At 37.6% G+C, this 20856-nt stretch overlaps 1 protein-coding gene across 1 annotated transcript in view; it reads right to left on the bottom strand.

Annotated features, from left to right (window-relative positions):
• SEMA5A (sema domain, seven thrombospondin repeats (type 1 and type 1-like), transmembrane domain (TM) and short cytoplasmic domain, (semaphorin) 5A) overlaps positions 1-20856 on the bottom strand; it is a 241042-nt gene that overhangs the window by 198291 nt on the left and 21895 nt on the right. Inside the window, exons 2-3 of the mRNA XM_010001362.1 lie at positions 20594-20693; positions 5757-5802 (exon numbers count right to left, since the gene is read on the bottom strand). Of these exons, the coding sequence (XP_009999664.1) occupies positions 5757-5802; positions 20594-20693 (146 nt within the window). The remainder of the gene's footprint in view (positions 1-5756; positions 5803-20593; positions 20694-20856) is intronic.

The raw sequence follows: 20856 nt of genomic DNA, 5'->3' as shown, positions 1-20856 counted from the left end.
GTAAGAAAGAAAAAGCAGAAATAATAAAAGCTAAGCTTCTCTAGCTACATGGATGTGTTCAGACTCATTTGTCTAGAAACGCACTTGTATTTCAGTACTGGCACAAAACAATGGCAGATACAGCAAATAAATGAAAAATTACATCTGCCTAGCTTTCTTTTTCTTTTCTTTTCCTCCATTTCCCATAACACTGACACATGCTGATAAGCCAAAGCAGCAGCAAAGCCCTGCCAATCTGCCAATATTCTTTTGCTTCACTTAGACTTCTTCTAAATTTATGTGACAAATCTGAGCTGTACTGAAGAGTAGGCAATTACAAATTCTGGAGATGAAAGCCTCCTAATTATGTAGAAGCCAAGTATATATGAATAACAAACAGAAGAGCAGAAAAGGAGTCATATATCCAATTGGCCACCTTATATGGGCTCTACACAGTTTTGTAAAGGGGGTCTCTGCATCCAAACTGAGAACATCCCACACCAAAAAAAAAGTCTCAAACAAATAGATAATAAACATGAACTACACCTATGCAGGTGAAAAATCCCACAAAATACTGAAAGAATATTCAGTATTAAGAGTGAATCAGTACTTGGCAAAATACTACCAAAGACAGGTTCAGCACAGTAGCCATCTTCTGCATTAATACATAGCTAAATCTATGAACAGCAGCCATTTCAGTAGCAAAACTTCTGTCAAGAGAAATAGAGCACTGTCTGCTGGTAACTGATTTCCACACAAATACACTATAGAGTGAAGATCTATCGTCTTTGATCTAGCTTGAGGAAGCCCTTTTCAGCTGCATGTAAAAGAGGTATTTTGGGTAAAAAATTATAAGTATGTGAAATTATGCATTGCTAGCCAAATTCAGCTTTTTCTGGCTTCAACCAAGTTATAATTGTGGTCAGAAAGTACTGTTCTGGATGCAGAAAAAAATATAACAAAAAATACTAACAGCACAACAGAAAAAGAACTGTAATGGATGTAAGAGGAGCCACCAGGTCCACCTCTACATGCCCCATAGGACAAGCTCTGGTTTCACGAATACTTCCTAAGTCTTTCTTAAATTCCCAATTGTCTAATGTAATTATGTGCAGACTTGCTGTATAACAAAATCCAACAGTCTGCCATCAGAAGGGTATCAAGGAGGAGAATATATTGTATACAAGTGCCATTGTTATACACAGTTGTACTGTGCTTTGTCTTTTTATTTTTTCTCTTTTAAACTCTGTATCATCTTATATAAAAAATAACAGTCCAAATGCCTCCTCAAGTTTTGCTCCTCCCTATCACCTAAGCAGAAGTTTGCATCTGTTTTATCACTTTCTGGTCCCTCTGCAACTTGCTCACTTCAGTATCCTTTGGTGAGTTTTATGTTTTAAAAATTTTGTAAGCTTTATGACTACTAGTAGCTCCCTTATCTTCCAAGCTTTCTAGGATCTTGGAACAGCAACAAAAGTATCCCTAACTTACTTGCTCTGCTTATAAATTTTTCATTTACATATACCAGACACAAACAGGAGGGAGCAAAGCAGAAATAATGTTTGGGTGGGTGGTGCTCCCTTTGCATACAGAAGAGGAAAAAAACATCCGTAATAGGGAGGAACACTCTATATTCCCCTCACCCTTAAGTAGATACTAGGCACAGGAGAACCCAACAGAAGGTTTTTTTAATTTGTTTTGATTTTTTTCCCCTCTTAGGGCCCCAAACAGAATGTTAAATCTCAGTCTACTTCGCATTTAAATGTTGTCAGCCTATGACTGTCACAAGTTAAGAACAGCCTTAAGTTAGTTCCCTTCAAGTGTGAAATCAGAGAAAGTTTCCTTGCATTTCCTTTTCTATACACATAGCTTCATCCCCAAATAAAATGATGAATCATTATGTTTCTTTCATGTATTTCACAAATCAGACATCTCTTAAGAAACTAGTGACTGTAAGTAACATACAACACAGAAACTAAGTAGATGGTAATAAAATGAATGAAAGTTGCAGGAAGAGCACCAAGCCACCTTTTAACAGGTTCTATTTATTTGGCAGCTCCACAAATTAAGGAAATTAGAAGTTTAAAGCCTTGCTTCCTTATCTTTATCTCAGAAGTTGTAATTCATTATAACTGAATGGTTTTAATACCAGCATAAATTAAAGACTTGATTCTACACAATTACTTCTCACATGCTTCATTTTGTTTGCAGCAAAGGGAACCCTAGGGCACTGTTCCAAAATTGAACTGTAAGGAGAGTCTGCACCTCTGTTAGGACACTGTTCTCTCTAGATCGGGCCAAATACCACCATTGCCAAAAAGACAAATTTAGGTTATGAAAGTGTCTCACTAAAGCGATAAGATTATCTCATTTTATGATAATAGCAAGCAATTGTTATTTTGAAAATGAGATTACATGTCTGGTAAATACTTTATTGAAGTGCTGTTTAAAAAATATATTCTGTATTACAACTAAGGAAAAAATTATAAAAATGTTTTAGGTTACAGATATGAAAAAACATCTATCATTAAGTCAGATTCCCTCCTTGTGTAACACAGATAGACACTAAGTACATATTCAAAGTATATCACAATTCACATAACTCATAATTCAACCTAACATCTAGCCATTAATGGCTCACATAAAAGTGAATTATCACATGTAATGGGTACTTCAGACACTACACATGTAAACACCAGCAATAATTCCCTTTGGTAAAAGTCATTCTCCAAAGTATCTCCTCTTCCTGACAATTCATAGATCCAGTCTTGCCTTTACTTCCTTGAGTGTCTTGTTGATGGGTGTGTGTATATATAAACACACACACACATCTACATCTACCTATATAAACAAAAAGCCCTCAATATTCCAAAATTTCAAGTTGAATAAAACACATGAAAAAAACCCTCCAACCTTCTCAGCCTGCATGAAGAATTTAATTTGAACCTTGCTGTAAACTAGGGGCTAAAATTGCCTTTTAAAATTGACTTTGAGGTATGCATATTTTAAACTGAAAATGTGTAGATACAGCATGAGAATAAAATCTGAGAAGAATTATATAACTACAGGGTCAGGTGGAATAGGCTTATATTCAGCCCTCTGGGTATTGCAAATTGGCAACAGGCTTCATAGGTGGAAGATTCAGATGAGAAAGCAAACTCAAGCATGTACCCGGTAAATGTCTTAACAATCTCAATTTGTAAAGTTTATCTTACAGATGAAGAAAAGATGCATGTGTTCCATTAAGTTTGTGAAAGGCTTATACCTGCTGGCTTGTAAACATGTTTATGGTAATTGTGGTATAAAGACTTTTACAAGCCAGCATTATTAGCTTTTCAGTCTTTACAGATATATCGGCAAATTTGTCAAGAAGGTAGACACAAACAAATATTTGAATTCAGAAACTCTCAAAGAACTTGGGGAAAAAAGATTAAAAACAGACACTTTTTAGAAACATCCTCTACATTGTTGTCAAAGTCCTACTATGAATCCTGACACTGACTATGTATCTTTTTAAAAACCATTTTTTAAATCAAATCTATTAACTTAAACACTACTATTTAGATTTCCACTTTTAAGGAATATAAGAGAGTTTTCAGGAAATCCAGCTTTCATCTTGGCCAATGTTTTGATGGATTATTCTACTATTAATTGAGGTGAGGAATAACAAAGCAAGACACACAAAACAAAACTGCAGAGTCAGGCCTTCTGTATCTGTGAGCCTACCATATAGCAGTGAGAGGTAAAAATACTTGTCCTTCTACAACCACAGCCCAGTGAGTGCTTCTTTCCTAAATCCATAATCGGTATGCATGCATTGTTCCAACAATGCTTTGAACAATTTCACTCTTAGGCTTCTCCAGCAAGAGCTTAAAAGGCTTTCACTCGTGTTAGTCTTCTTTATTTTGCTACACAAAGGAAATTGCTGAGACATGTCAAATACTGGTTTGCTACAGACACCATCGTATGAAACTTGCTTACTCAAACAACAGGCTTTTCCTGCAAAGTGCAGAGCACAGAACCATGACGCGTGGGATGACAACTTTGATGTACCCACAATGGCAACGATGCCTCACTGCATAGTCCTAGCTCAGGTTTATATACACATCCTTTCTGATGCAGTCTAGTAGCACTCTGACCCTCACTTTTACAAGGGATTAACTTCCACTAAACTGATGAAAACAGTACCCTTTTAATAAATGAATATCTGTTCTGCATTTCTTTTGTGAGAACTTGCATTTCAAATGGCCATCTGGTTTTGTGTTTCAAAACTATTTTCCAGGTACACACTTGTAAAAATAGGGCATATAAATATTATGGCACAAAGTAATTTTTGCCAAAGTTTGCTAACAAGGAGTAATTATTTTCTTTCCTTTCAGACGGCTTTCATATTACAAAACAGTACCTGATAATATTCCAATGTTTGATAATATTCAAAAACAATATTTATAAATGTCCATATTTTTAAAATATTTGCAAATATGCTTTGCTACAACTAAACGACTTCTGTTGTTTCCATTTGTTACATATAATATGAAGGCTTTTATTTTCTTCATAGCAGTGTGTGGAAAAACCTAGCAACACATTACAATAGACATCTAAGCTTGACATACAAGGAAACTTGCTTGTACAAAAATAATGTAAATGCATCAAAGGACAATATTAAGTTTTAGGTATTCCCTTTATTTCCCAGATAGAAACATGCCACAAGAAGAACAAACTGACAAATTAAACTAAAAAAATCAAAGCATCAATGTAAACAAAATAAACAGTTCTAAAACTCTAAATGAAAACTGTAGAAGAGGAGGATGAAAATTGTAACAATCAGCCTTGCTTCCATGCTGGAAGTATCTGCTGTGCATGAGGAATAGTCATCAATTTTACTCCTCCTTAAGACATACAATAGCAATGATAAAGCTTGAGCAATTTTGTAAAAATAATTAAACAACAGGTGTATAGGTTGTCCTCTTCTAGCCCTTTTGTGTTGTTGTCGTGCTACACTGAGAGCCTCTTACAGTTAGCACTTCACCATGTACCTTTTCTTCCAGATGTGAAAACATAGCCATAATAGCCAGTGAAACACCTGCATGTTTTTACAAAGGCTTATTGAAGTAAAATAATGAAAGTGAGAAATATAAGTAGAAGAATTAAACTGGGTCTTTATCTATTTGTTGTTGTTGTTATTATCACTATTACTATTATTACAACAATTGTGTGAGGGAAAAACATGCTAAAAGTTCTTCTGTCCATACATTAAGTGTCAAAGTGTTCGGTCCCTTGGCAAATAAATACTAACTAGCACATACAGTATTAATGAGTTAAACCACAGTATGCTTTCTCCTGTGAAATTGTGCAAGGAAGGATTTAATATAACTTTTACTTGGCTTCTCAGTTTTGTTCCTACCTCCCTCAACCGCAACAGAGTTTAAAGTTTGAAAGATCTGGAGCTTCAAAAAACATGATTCTCCTTCCCAGCCTCCATTTTTATAGATCCACCCTAACAAAATCACAGCAGAGAATAAAGTAACATTAGGTCTGTACGGCCTTGAACAAAGGCTAATCTGGAATTAAAATGGATAATATGACTTATATAATATGGGGATGCAAGGAGGACAAAACCAGATGCACATTTATCTATAGTTACGAAGCTTATTAATATCTTGATTATCTGCTTTAAATCATCTGCTTACCTACATAATGCAGAGGAGATAGATAGATAGATAGATAGATAGATAGATAGATAGATAGATAGATAGATAGATAAACAGATAAAATACCTGTATTAGAGAGAGATCCTCAAGCTGCAACCTGAAGAGGTAGTTTCTGGGGAGAAAAACAAAAAAGAAGATAAAAATTATTATTACTTGTGTTTAAGTAAAAAAAAAAAAAAGTTACTAGTGTTTAAATGAAAAGTTAAGTGACTGGTAGTTAGGACTCTAAATTCTTTCAGGGACTGTCTTAACTTACAGTCCTTTGGGCTAGGGAGTAAGACAATTTCTAAAACAGATTTTCAGCTTCAAGGACTGACTGCATATGTATAAAGTTGGTATTTATACTGAAGCATGTACATCAGAGTCATTGTGCCAGTCTTCTTTTAGAATCAATGAAAAGAAGTAGTCAATGCTTCAGCAGGTTATTGGGACCAGTGTTAGATGCCTAAATGAGTATAAGAGGACAGGCAGATTAAAGTTGTCCATTTCTTTCCACAATGATGGGAACCTTGTGCAATTAGCTCAGCCACAGATATGTAAAGTTCAAAGCAAAGGATCCCATTATAATGGGGTGTCTGTAAAAGCCACAGTTTTCACAATTCTGACAGAAGTCCTGTTGTAACAAGTCAAGTTTCTTTGAAACCTGAGGATTTTTCCACATACAGCAGGAGCTATACATGAACCAAGCGTATTTTTCAAAGCTCATGCTTTTATCGCAGAAGGATTTTTCACTCTGCTTTTTTTCCTGCAGCAATATCCTTGCACCTATAGAACTTGTGGGGAGTTCAGGCAAACCACAAACAAGTGTTACACAAAGGCACTGCTTGAAACCTGGGGAAATGATGGGTTAAGGATACTCAAAAAGGCAAGCATGCACCTCCAACCAAAAGTACCTCCTTCAGAACATACTGGTACAACATATGTACACCATCACAACTCCCCTCAGCTTACTGTGCCTATCTAGTTAAAGCAGCTGTCTTGTAACACCTGTTCTGATAAACCAGCTCTTTTGGTAGTTCTCATTGTATCAGTCCATGATCCTCACAAAAATGAGCAAATACCACACCATCTTTCAACTGATTTCAGCACATCCTTCTCTAGCACAGGTTCTGACTAAGGTCTGACTTTTACCTTATTTAAAGCCATTCTGATTTTCCAATGAGACTAAAGAGTGAATATGCTTTATAAATTTCTATCTCCATTAGGGTTTTTTTTTTAATGAGCCAGTTGGGCAGGGGGAGGTACAAAACCAAACAAAAAAAATATTCTTGTTCAAAGCATACATGTCAGAAATATGACCATTATCATAGTCAACTCTATTTATGGACTCTGGGGTGCAGCTATGTGTATTTATTTACTGATGCTGGTACAAATATGGTCTACTGAAATTGTGGATGTACAGGAATCGGGTCACTAGGAATACTGCTAAAGGGAAGTACTCAAAACCAGGACAGTTAGGTGCTGAAATAGGTTGCCTAGGAAGGTTGTGGATGCCACATCCCTGGAGGTGTTTAAGGCCAGGTTGGATGAGGCTTGTGCAGCCTGGTCTAGTGCAAGGTATCCCTGCTCTTAGCAGGGAGGTTGGAACCTGATGACCTTTAAGGTCCCTTCCAACCTTAACTATGCTATGTTTCTATGAAAATGCAAGAGGCAGGCTATTAAGAGCAAGAATTTATGAGAAAGTAAAATAAAGGCAAAATACTTATTATCAGCACAGATAAATCACCACAAAGAAATAATAAAATTGCTTGGGTCATGATGAGACCTGAAGTGGGGAAACAAAGAAAATAGTACATCAAAGAACAATTTTTACACAGTTTCATCCACAAGCTACATGTAAATTGACTTGAAAGTTTTTCACTGTAACATCTGGAAGCAAAGCATACAGTCTTTCTAACCCATCTACACTCTCTCTGTAAGGACAAAAAATACCTTTGTATCTGCAAAACATCTAGCTTAGAAATACTCAGCAAGAACATAAATACTCACTGCTTCTCATCTCATTGCATATAATCTTCTACCAGCCATCACTGTGCTGCTTTCACTCCAAATATCAAAGTTAAAGAAAACTGCAACTTCACTGCTGATGAAAAACTTTTATTCCACTTACAGGATCAGGAGAGCTTTTTTCTTCGAGAGAAACTAACTGCATCCTCAGCAGGTATAAACTGTTTTCTTAATTCAGTGGTATCAGACTGACAGGGGTGGCACATAAACGCCTCATCTCACTCTACAAATAAACACTGTCTCTGTTGCAGAATATATGAGCAGACAATCTGGTCTCACGCTTCTCATTTTCAGGTCAGTACTGAGCATAGTGTCATACCAATCTCTATGCATACTTCATCTTGAGTTATCTGCTGAAGATTTATCACTGATGTGCCATTTTAATACAAAATATAAAATTATATCTTGAAAATGAGATTGGCATCCTATGCAATTAAGCAAAACACTTCTATCCATTAATATATCCAGTGTGGAATTAGAAATATTGACCTTGTAAGTGTTAGGGAGACTAAATTGTCTATATTCATGAGAATGAGCCAAGACCCAGAGCTAATTAGCGTATATTATTCAGCTTCCTGTGGCTGCCAGCAACCAGCTAAAATTCTATTTTCAGCTTCATAAAGCCAGCAGAAAGAAAATTAAAGAGATGAAAAGCAATGTGGAAAATATTGTAAAGCCATTATACCTTTGCAACATAGAGGTAAACTAGGCAAATGGACAGCAGAGAGTGCCTGTGAGTACATGAATAATGCTAGGACAAATGGCAAACTGGTAGAGAGCAATGAGAGCTACTCCTACCTAAATGCATCCACCTCAGTAAAACATCCAGGACTATGTTTACCTCTAAAAATACAATAGTTTAACATTCTAAGGAATACACCGTTAACATGCAAGAACGTATTCAAAAAGGACATCTATGAGCAGAATCTAAAAATAAAAAAATATGACAGTAAAAAAAAGACACTGGAAAGATTATACTAATAAATCTGGCATTCCAAAGGAAAAGCCAGTGCTGACTTTCATGATGTGCAGAGTCATGCCACTCACAAGATAGGTAACAATACTTTTTTTAATATGTTATTGAGACTGTGTCCTGGATTGCCATTTTTCAACCTCTGTTTAGCTTTATTCTATTGAATTTGTGTTTTGAAGGAAACAAAAGGTGTGAAATAAAAATTACTAAGTGTATTTATGAAGCATAGATACAGCCTTCTTTGCACACAGGCCTGTCTCTTGTTCAAATACAGTGATAATAAAAGCAAGACAAATACTTTACATGCTGATATTCAACTGATTTAACAATAGTGGTACTTGGTAAATTTGTTTCTATTTGATGCCTAATGAATAACAAAAGCAAATATGTTACAGAAATCTGCAAACAGAAGATCACTGTAAGAAAACACAACTATACCTGAGATAAAGCAGCATCCTTCTAGCATCTCTATTCCTTCAGATACCCAGCAAGCAATAAGCATTTTGCTTTACATTCACAGAACTGAACAACTTTTCTAGATGAACTGTGGTAAGTAAAGCCAGTTAATCAAGAGCCTACTCAAACTCAGTGGCAAAGACTTGCACTGGTATAGGTGGGAACTGAATGAAGCATCTCAAAAAGCATGCTCCAGTCACCTCCTTGATGACAACATAATTCAATCTATTGCAGCAAATACATTTAGCATGAGTACAGATGAAAGTAGGAACGTACAGGAGATTAGTTTTATAAACAAGTATATTTTAAAAAAAAACAACAAAAAACAAACCAGTTGAAAACCCAAAGATACTCAAAAGCGCAGAGTCTTAGTCATGGTTGTTAGATCCAGCACACCATCCTTTTTTTTTGTGAAATAGCAAGGTACAAAATGTGAACAAAACAACAAGAAATACTGTTGCATTAAACACAAACATTCATTAGTAGAACATGAAGGTGGCACATAAAGCTTAGGAAAATATACTATAGGCCAAGATTTTGAAAAGCACATCAGACAGAAAATAAAACCAAAACACACCCCAAGCCCCCATATGCATCTGCAATTCAAAGCATGAAACAACAAATAGAGGTTAGGGCATGACCAGTGTACTTCTTTCAAGAAATTATCTGACACGAAAGAAGAAAATTTTATTAATTTACTGGAAGGAAAAAAAAAAAATTAAGACTGAAAATAAAAAGGATAAGCTCTGTAAGGCTGAACTATTAAGGAAAAAGCCAAGATTCCACAATCAAGATGGGAAACTTGAGTAAATGCCAATTTTAGTTCTGTACTGTCATAAAATCAGCAACTGGAAATAAAACAAAACAAAAGCAAACAAACCAAAAAGAATAATAAAAAATAATTGGAGGAAAGGAGATAAACAATATAAATTTAAAAATCATACTGCAGAGAATTAATATGGTTATATTAAGATATGATAGAAAAAAAAAACGTGGAAAAGCTGAGAATGATACATTAAAAATAAAACAAAACTTAAAGTGTTCCAGTTAAATTATGATATGAAAATGGTCAAATTATGGTAATGAAAAGCAGAATGGTCAATAAATAACTTTTGTTTGTATTTTGCAGGAAATTGAAGCCTTGGCAAATACAAATAATGGAAAAAGGACACTAATGACAAATGCTAAAGATGTGAAAACAACATATACACAGAGATAAATAGCTTCAGACTACCAAGCCATTCCTACTCAACGTCAAACGTATGACAAAGTGATATTTGCTCTTCTTATTGATATCTTTTAATAATTTCTAAAATTACACACACTAACCATGTTTTATAGAGACTCAGCTGATCATAGGCTGACCAGTGAGAAACTGAGCTTGGCAGAGTAAGAAAAATACTATTAGGAGTAAATTAGGAAAAATCACATTATATATTACATTAATCCACTAAAAGTCCTGTAAAATATTATTTCCTTCTCTGATGGTCACTCCTCAGGATTACCAAGTCTTACTACATTTACTAGCACCCTCAACAAGTTTACCAATGATACCAAGCTGCGTGTTGCGGTCGATACACTAGTGGGATGGGATGCCATCCAGAGGGACCTGGACAAGCTGGAGAAGTGGGCCCAGGTGAACCTCATGAGGCTCAACAAGGCCAAGTGCAGACTTCTCTACCTGGGCTGGAGCAGCCAGAGACATGAATACAGGCTGGGGGAAGACATGCTAGAGAGCAGCCCTGTGGAAAAAGACCTGAAGGTATTAGTGGATCAAAAGCTGGACGTGAGCCACCAATGTGCAATTGTAGCCCAGAAGGGGATGCATCAAGACAAGTGTCGCCAGCAGACAGAGGTGATTCTGCCCCTCTATTCTGTCCTGGTGAGACCTCACCTGGAGTACTGCATCCAGCACTGGAGCCCCCAACACCAGAAGGATGTGGACCTGTTTGAACATGCCCAGAGTAGGGCAACGAAAATGATCCGAGGGCTGGAACACCTCTCCTATGAAGACAGGCTGAGGGAGTTGGGGTTCATCATGGAGAAGACTCCAGAGGGCTCTTATAGCAATCTTCCAATATCTGAAAGGAGCCTATAAGAAGGCTGGGGAAGATCTGTTCACTAGGGCTTGTAACAATAGGACAAGGGGCAATGGTTTTAAGTTAGAAAAGGGTAGATTAGGAAAACATTATTTAATATGAGGATGGTGGATCATTGGAACAAGTTGCCTAGAGAGGTTGTGGAGGTCCCATCTCTGGACACATTCAAGGTCAGGCTTGACAGGGCTCTGAGAAATCTATTCTAGTGTGAGATGTCCCTGCTGATTGCAGGGGGGTTGGACTAGATGACCTTCAGAGGTTCCTTCCATCCCAAGACATTCTATGATTCTATGATGCTTCCCTTTGGCTCCACATACAGCCATAGCAATGACTAGAGGTCCTAGAATGTAGCACTCCTACATAGATGTCCAACAACACCCAGGGATCACTTCTATTTATTTCTTGACATGCGTTTCTCCAGGAAAAGCAAAAAGGCACCAGTGGTCTGTCTCTGAAGCTCTGGAGCTCACTCTCCTCCTTAAGTCCCATTATGTCAGGTCATCTCAAACATGAATTATTGTTCTCTCCTATTGGCGCATCCTTCTCACACACAGCACTTAGATTTCCCAGCTGGAGATGGCCTCAGAATATTTGCCACCTGTGCTCCCCTGATGCCTCCAGATTAAAGCTTTTTTAATACTATACATTAGTTCATGTTACGTTTGTGAGATTATTAATCTATTTATTAATATATGTTGTTAGGTTGAACTTTATCCTGAAATATCACCTCAACCAAAATGTTAACTCTGTATCGCATAACTGTGGCTGACTAAATCTTTAATATTTTTTAATGCTGTAATGCATATCTCAAAGTACATGCCCCCAGTTTTTATATTTTGGTATTTATATTTTGACAGATATGGCATACACTGTACAGTATCCATCCCCATAAACAGCCATGCAAGTCCCATGTGGTCTTGTTGACATTTCATTGTTCAACATATTAATCTGCTGTTTCTTTTCTAGATTAATTTAAAACTAAATTTTACTATTATATCTCCTCAAAAAAAACAAAAACAATAATGGGAATGAGCTTAAATAAACAGATATTTTCGACAGTTCACAATTTTTGTGGCCTCATTTCATATAATAATCAAATTTAGCAAATAAAGTTTGTTTGAGTTGTTAGGTTTTTTTGGGAGGGGGAGTGGGAACAGAAGGTAAAGAGGCTATGGTAGCCAAAGTTTTAGCTTTTTTTAAAAAAAGTCTTCATTAAGAAAAGAAACTGCAACAACAAAATTATCAAAAATTATACAAGTGATCAGGTTAATGCTAAAGTACTTAAATGATGGAAATACTGAACTCAGATGGCCCACATTTTCAAAGGCAGCCTCAAATTTCCTTCCTGTAACCATGCTGTAGTCTGCCAGCAGAGCTGTTTGTTTCCAACAGAGCCCTGCCCTTCAGTGGAACCTCACATCGAGAGGCAGGATGCATTCCAACAGAAGCACATGATGTCTACACATCACTACACAATCTTGTTCCCATCAGACTTTGAAAGGTGAAGGTCATGTACACATTATGCAACATGGCACTGTTAAATTCTCTGACTGTACTCTTGGAATGAGGACCGATGCCCACATGCCTACCTAGCATCCAAGAAACCCTCTCACAAGACGAGTGCAGCCGCTCAAGTGCATTCACTCAAGGCACCAGTGTTTCAGAGGCAGGGAAGAGCCCTTTTACTTCTCTAGGACTTCTTCTGTAACACATTTATGAGTCTCTGGTCAGCTGGCAGCTCCCTGCCCTGCATTCCAGTGCCACAGAGACACACACAGGTGGACAAGTTCAGCCAGGACCAACCTGCTGGTGATGTAGGACAGAAACTGTATGTTTGGACTAAGGTTCATTGCAGAAGAAAGGAGCAAATAATAAGCATGAGAACACAGCCTACCTAGGAACCAAGAGAAAGCATAAATTGCCATATTCTGCAGCAGGACATACTACTGCTAGCACAGATCAAATGTGTATACATTAAGTCTTCAATTAAAGACAGGTACCTTCAGAACATCACTCATTTGATGTAATTTCTAAGGATGGCTTACACTGCAATAGCAATGTTCTGCTTACCGCTGCCACTTCTCTTTTCATCTTACCTCTGATGATGCATCACGTTAGTTCCACTAATGAAAAAGGCAAGACATTAAATCAGCACTACAAAATGAGTAACTTTTGTGGGCTTAGTGAACTTACTAGTGTTACTCTGTAGACAGAATAAAATAGAAACTGGTGTAAAGGAGGGGAAAATTGCATAGTAGAAAAAGGCTTAAGCAGGAGAGGTACAAAGCATTACCTTTAAAAATTACTTAGGAACCCATCAGCAAGGTAAAAAAGAGAAGCAGTAGGGAGAGGAAAACCTTACTCTTTCTACAGTAGTAGGATGATAATTTCTCATAGATTTAACATTAAACCATACATTAGATTAGATTAGATTAGATTAGGTCAATCAGCAGTAAGACCGACATTGATTACTCTGAACCAAGTGTTAAATGAGCAGTAAAATCCAGATGGAAGTTCAAAGAACACAGCATTAATTCCTAGTGCCTGTATATTCTCCCAATATGTCGTGCTCAGAGCACCTCATTAACAAAAAGCTCTCAGATTCTCCTGCTGAGAGCAGACAACAGCAAGAAGCAAACCTGTGCAGTTATTTATTAATTTATTAGAGAATCTTAAACCACTGTTAATGAATCCTTTAATTTGCCTTTCTGTTATTATGGCAAGTAGTGGTAATGGTTCAAATTAACATTCCCAAACACACATCTAATTAAGTGAAAAGGCATACTGTTACAGTCCTTCATCAGCTAGATAAGGAGGGACTGAGGCAATAAGCCACCTCAAAGCAAGTTATAATCCTCAGAGCAAGTTTAATTAACTTTCAGAAGAACATACTGGGGAAAGCCACCATTATTAGGGCACTCTGTGTAAAATATGTCAGATATGTCTAAATATATATCATCCAATTAAAAACAACGTTTAATAGCTTTGAGACCCATTTCTGATAAGTAACTATACAATTTTTTAAGTATAGCTGAACTAGCCCAACTTGAATTTTAGAAAATAAATTACCACATCTTAAGAATTAACTTCAGCTAGACTTCTACCAGTTCATCTTTTCAAGCACAAGAGGCTTGGGAAGAAGAGGATTACTTCAGTTTCCCTTTAAAGAAATATCTTCTGACATAATTCCTCTTACAGACTATGAATAAAACCATTAAGGGGAAAAAAAAATAAATCACCAAATAAAGAAGAATGGATTAAAAGGAAAACGTAGCAAATTATTTTGAACCTCAGGGAACTACAGGCAAGTCAGTCTCACCTCTGTGCCCAGCAAGATCATGGAGCAGATCCTCCTGAAGGCTCTGCTAAGGCACATGGAAAATGAGGAGGGCATCAGTGGTGATCACTGTGGTTTCACCAAGGGCAAATAATGCCTAACAAATTTGGTGGCCATATACAATGGGGTCACAGCTTTGGTGGATGAGGGGAAAGTAGCTGATATGATCTGCCTGGACTTGTGCAAAGCATTTAACACTGTTCCTCATCTTATCTCCTTCGTCCTTATCTCTAAATGGGAAAGAACCATAGAACGGTTCAGGTTGGAAAAGTCCTGTAAGATCATCCAGTCCAATCTTTAACCTAACTCTTACTAACTTACCTCTACCAGCCCACTGCTAGACTGTGTCCCTAAGCACTGTACCTATACAATTTTTAAACAAATTCAGGGATGGTGATTCAACCACGTCCCTGGGCAGCCTGTTCCAGTGCTTGATAACCCTTTTTGTCAGGAAGTTTTCCCTAACATCCAACCTAAACCTTCCCTGGTGTAACTTGAAGTCACTTCCTGTTGTCCTATGGCTAGTTACTAGCAACTAAAGATATGGATTCAATGAATGGACCACCTGGTGTATAAGGAAATGGCTGGCTGGTCATTCTCCAAAAGTAGCGGACAATGGCTCAATGTCCCATTGGAAATGAGTTACAAGTGGCATTCCTTAAGAGTCAGTACTGGGACCGGTGCCATTTAACATCTTTGTCAGTGACATGGAAAGTGGAATTGAGTACACCCTCAACAAGTTTTTGACAAGATCAAGCTGTGAGCTGGGGTCGACACGCTGCAGGGAAGGGAGGGATGCCATCCAGAAGGACCTTGACAGGCTTGAAAGGGGTTTCCTGTGAAATTTGACAAGGCTAAGTGCAAGGTCCAGCACTTGGCTCAGGGCAATCCCAAGAACAAATAGAGCTTGGGCAGAGAATGGATTGAGAACACCCCTGAGGAAGAGGAGTTGGGGTGTTGGTTGATGAGAAGCCAAAAATGAGCTGGTAATGTGTGCTTCCAGCCCAGAAAGCCAACAGTATCCTGGACTGCATCAAAATAAGTGTGGCCAGGTGGTCAAGGCCGGTGATTCTTCCCCTCTCTGCTCTTGTGAGACCCTGCCCAGAGTACTGTGTCCAAGTCTGCAGCCCTCAACACATGAAGGGCATGGAGCTGTAGGAGCGAGTCCAGAGGAGGGCCACAAAGATGATCAGAGAGCTGAAGCACCTCTGCTATGGAGACAGGTTGAGACAGCTGGGGTTGTTCAGCCTGGAGAAGAGAAGGCTACAGGGGAACCTTACAGCAGCCTTCCAGTACCTGAAGCGGGCCTACAAGAAAGCTGAGGAGGGGCTTTTTAAAAGGCCTTGTAGTGATAGGACAAGGGGGCATGTCTTTAAACTGGAGAGAGGTAGACTTAGGTTAGACATTCAGAAAAAATTCTTCACTATGAGCATGCTGAGACACTGGCACAGGTTGCCATGGGAAGCTGCAGATGTCCCCTCCCTGGAAGTGTTCAAGGCCAGGCTGGATGGGGCTTTGAGCAACCTGGTCTAGTGGGAGGTGTTCTGGCCCATGCAGGGGGGTTGGACCTAGATGATCTTTAAGGTCCCTTCCAACCCAAACCATTTTATGATTCTGTGATTCTTGCCCTTACCTACTGGATGTAACACATGCTTCCAATTGACTCTTGTTCTACCCAAATGGCTGGAACACTTTAAAAAAGTTTTTAATTTATAACAAGTAGAGCTCCTAAGTATTCAGTGCATTGTCAGGGATTTTTGAAAGAGAAGAATAAAAGCAATGCACAAATTGCGAGGGCAATTCAGACACTGTTGGGTCCCCCACCTCAGCTGATCGTCTCCCTCCTCAACTGACCTTTCCAGGAGGGAAACAAAGAAAATGCTGCAGTACATATGGCAAATCACCTTCACATGGGAAAAGACAACAAGGTTGTTTTGGGGGAAAACCATGAATCCCCATGATTACTGGCATTTCAAAATACAGAGATCGTTATTATATTTTATTAGATGCTAAGTCAGTCCACTAAATAACACACAAAGAAATATTAATCTGAATAGTTCATTAGGATTTATCAGAATAAGATAAAAAAGCAGCCTCTCATTTCTTTGAGCTTACTGAGGAGCTAATGCCTGACAAGTCCTTCACTGATGCCACTTAATTATAAAAGTAAATTCTGCCTTGCCATATGGCTATTTATTATTTTTTTTTCCCTCTAAGAAAACAAATAAATTTCCTAGAAGGTTTCACACTGCAAGAGAACTCATAATTTTTTATCTGCCAGGTCATTTGTGATGTTAAGAACAATGCCTGGGGCAAATTTTAAAGATACAGTTTCATAACTACATTGTCTTATGTCAAGAGTCAATAGTCTTGATAATGTACTAACACTGCTTTGCACTCAATTCTGAATTACCTCCATAGAGTATTCTCATCAATCTGTTTTCTGTTTTTTTATATACAAATGTATAATCTCATAATTTAGCACACACCTATTAAGAAAAAAAGTTCCTTTTACATTAAATCTAGACCAAATTGATGTAACCCTGAAAAATCTGTGACATTTTCAAACACAGATTTTAAACCCAGAAACCGTAAGAACAATCATTCTTCTTACCTTCGTTCAGCTTCATACATTGCATTGTAATTTTTGCTTGTCTTCACTATGCACTTTGGGTTGTCTCATCAAAGTTGGACAAGATAAATTTCTCCTTCTGACTCTTCCTTGTCTGTCCCCACTCCACCTGCCCCACTCCCCCATTTCTCAAGGCTATCTGATATTTTATACAGGCAACTTGTGCAAAAATGTCCCAGGCAAGCAGGGCAGCTCTAGGTTATTACTGAGATCCAGGCTAACTCAGTCATTTTAGAAGATACCCCTCTTTCTCTGAAGCCTTTGTCAATGATACACATACAAAGCAAAAGCTTTGTAACACTTACCCTTCAGACCCAATATATGTTATTAGTCAGACTTGTTACACTGGAAGGCATTAATGATTGTCAGGTGACTCTGACACAAAGGCAAGTGCAAGCCTTGTCAAACTTCACAGTTGTAGTAGCTCCTTTCACAATTAAAACTGGAGGTATAATTGAACCTGCACTGTATAGCAATATTCAGAAGTAAAGCAGTTGTTACTAAAAGGCATCGAACCTCATGGTAGGAAACACATTTGAATATGACCAAATAAACGGACACTCCTCACAGTTGAGGTACAGGAGTTGTGAGAAATTTGAAAGGTGAACAACACAGACTGCAGTTACTTGTTTCTATTGAGTTCAGAGACACAGAATCATAGAATGGTTTGGATTGGAAGGGCCCTTTAAAGATCATCTAGTTCTAATATCTAGTACCTCTTCAGAGACTGTAGAACTTAAAAAATGGAAGAGATTCACCCACAGTGAATATCAGTGATAGAAAATGTATTCCCGATCTTGTCAAATTTTCATAAATCATTTTGTTTGGTTTCTAAGACAGAGAAATTTGGGGGAAGAGTTCACTGAACTCCATTAAAGTGAAAATAATAAATTATAAACTTAAGCTGAGTCCATACACAGCTCCTGGCTGTGAAAATCATTCCTCTGCTTTAGAACACCACCAGAAACCTGGATGTGGAGGCATCACTCTTTGTTTTGTCTTGGGAGTAGTTCTCTTGGCAGTGTCAACAGAATAACCTAAGTTTATTTGTAGCTTTCCCATGTGCCACATCACACATTCCCTTTCTCTACTACTGGTTGGGAAGAGAAGGGAAAACCATGTCAGAGAGCTACAACCTATCATTTTCACAACTCAACAGGAACTTGTAACTGTTCAGATCTTACTGAAATCACATTGCACATAGTTATTAGTTTTTCAATACTGAAGTGTTACTACAATAAGACAATAAAAAAATAAATTGTTTTAATATTCTAAAATAAAGAACTGTATATCAAAATACACTTCACGAGGGAGGAGGAATTAACCGTGCATTCCCTTTACTGTCTTTTTGGAGCACATTTGTGGCTTAGGACATAAAATGAATTTCTTTAATAGCTCTTCAGATATGTGGATCCTATGAGGTAGATGTGCAAGAAACTTGTATAAAAATTTATTCACAGGCCATAGCACAGCTATGGTAATATTAATACGCTGTTCAGGTGGCCCTGGGTGAAGGGTAACAACAAATAGTGCATTAAGAAAAAAAAAAATAAAAATCAGTGCAGCCGGTTGAGATTAAGAAAAGCTGCAAACACAACTCCTGCAAATGAGCAGAAAACTCAACATCAAATTCATAGTGAACAGATTCATTCTACACAGTAATGGGAACTACATGCAAAACATCCATAATCAGCAAGATCAGCACTTGCATTTTTGGGACTACAGCACCCTGAAAACTGAGTTTTAGTCTGAATCTATGAATCCATGTCATACAATGACTTTTAACATATAGTCTGGCACAATGCTTTAAGAAGAGAAAAACGTACAGTGGAAAGGACATACTAATAACAATAACATGTAGTATTAATGACACCCTCTAGCAAGTGCAGTTGTTCTAAAGTGAGGTCTCCCAGGCCAAACACAACAATGCTATGGAAAAGCTTAGAAATTAGACTGGAAATGCAGAATAAGGGAAAATCTAATAAATTCTATGAACAAAAAAACAACCAGCTATACTGGAATGCAAAAAAGAAAGGTTTCAGTTGTGATTTCTAAAAACACTGAATATTTTCAATTTTGTAATTTTAGCCAGAATAAAAGATAGAAGCTCTGGAGCTGCATTAACTTAGACAGAAACCAAATTAATCCTATTGCTTTTACTGTACTGGGTTTTCTGCAAAAGGCAAAAATGGCAGTTGGCATTTTTTCACATTCACTGACTATTTAACAAAATCCTCCAAAGCTTATTCCACACAGATTCAAAAGACTTCATGAAAACCACAAGTTTAAAAGAGCACATTCTTTGCTGAGGTTTGGAGCCCAGATGAACAGTACAGAGAAAAAAATCGGGAGAAGAGGGAAAAATGTATTTGGTTATTGAGATCGACCCAGTGCACACTGATCCAACACACAATTCCATGGGACTGAGGAGAGGCTCAGACAGCACTAACTTACACAGATGGTCTTCACAGAACAAGTGCCAGTTGACAGCCTTGTGCCTTATTTCACCGGGCAGCTTACAGAACAGAAAAATCAACATGAGCACACAAGATATCCCACTTCAGATGGGCCACAGACATATATGTGTCTCCACAAAGATTTCCCCCTGTAGATAAGCAACTTCCACTGCCACACGGTGGCATTTTTGCATTTTATGAGTCTGTATTTTGAACATCATTTTCAGCTAAGAAACAAATTGGGAAACAGAAGTATATTCCAATGTTAAATCTAACAGGAAAATTAAGTTACTAGAACTTAATTAATTCAAGAGTTAAATTTATTTGGAATGCATTTTAAATAATAAGTTTAGATGGTTACAGCTTTGTGCCAACCAAAATGTTTTACTCCACTTCATATGCTGAGAGAAGAAAAAATGGTGATCAAAGACTGTCACCACTTTAATGCTGACATATAAGACAGTGTCATTGTTGAGCACAGCTTGCAAAATACAGTCCTACTGTGCAAAAATTATGATCATCACTGACTTTACCACAAATTCTGCAGTCTTTAACAGATCATTCCTGGCATTGTACTGAATAATTATTAGAATTATCCAAGCATGAAAAGCTGTACTGTGTAGCCAAATTTGGGATCATCGTAAGCTTTATGCTATGGTAACTTTTGTCACATTGTCATATTGCATCTGCCTGTTCTCCTGTATGCATCCCAAAGTACATGAGGACAGTGTTCTTAAAAATGAGAACATCGTAAGCTATTAGGATCCTTGATAATAGGCAGTCCGTGCTTTAACTTTAGTCAGGAATAAGAGAAATAAGCATACATAATATTCAGTTCAGTGGGTCTGGAAAGCAGGGGAGTTCTTCAAGAGCAAGCTTATGTTTGAATTTGAGTCAATATTACAAAATCCAGTCTGACGCAACATGAAAATAGATTTCTCACCTTGCTCCAGCAATAAGCTCTTTTTGTCCTGGGTCAAACGTTAACTGTGAGAAGTCAACAGCATCTTCTGCTCTGAACACATGTAACCAAGGGGCAATTTCTAAAAACAATTAAGAAATACAACCATTACTGTAAATGTCATAGTTGCAGTACACCAGATAGCCAACGTTACATTTGCAGATAAACATGCATGGTGATGCATGTTTTTCAAGTACGGTCCTCTAAGGAAATGTAGGAGACTTATCACCATACCACATAATTTA

The sequence above is a fragment of the Chaetura pelagica genome, unplaced genomic scaffold (genome assembly GCF_000747805.2).
Source record: "Chaetura pelagica isolate M959 unplaced genomic scaffold, ChaPel_1.0 scaffold317, whole genome shotgun sequence".
In the NCBI taxonomy this organism is placed as follows: domain Eukaryota; kingdom Metazoa; phylum Chordata; class Aves; order Apodiformes; family Apodidae; genus Chaetura; species Chaetura pelagica.
The sequence above is the reverse complement of the archived record's forward strand: the minus strand, read 5'-3'. Positions and strand labels throughout refer to the sequence as shown.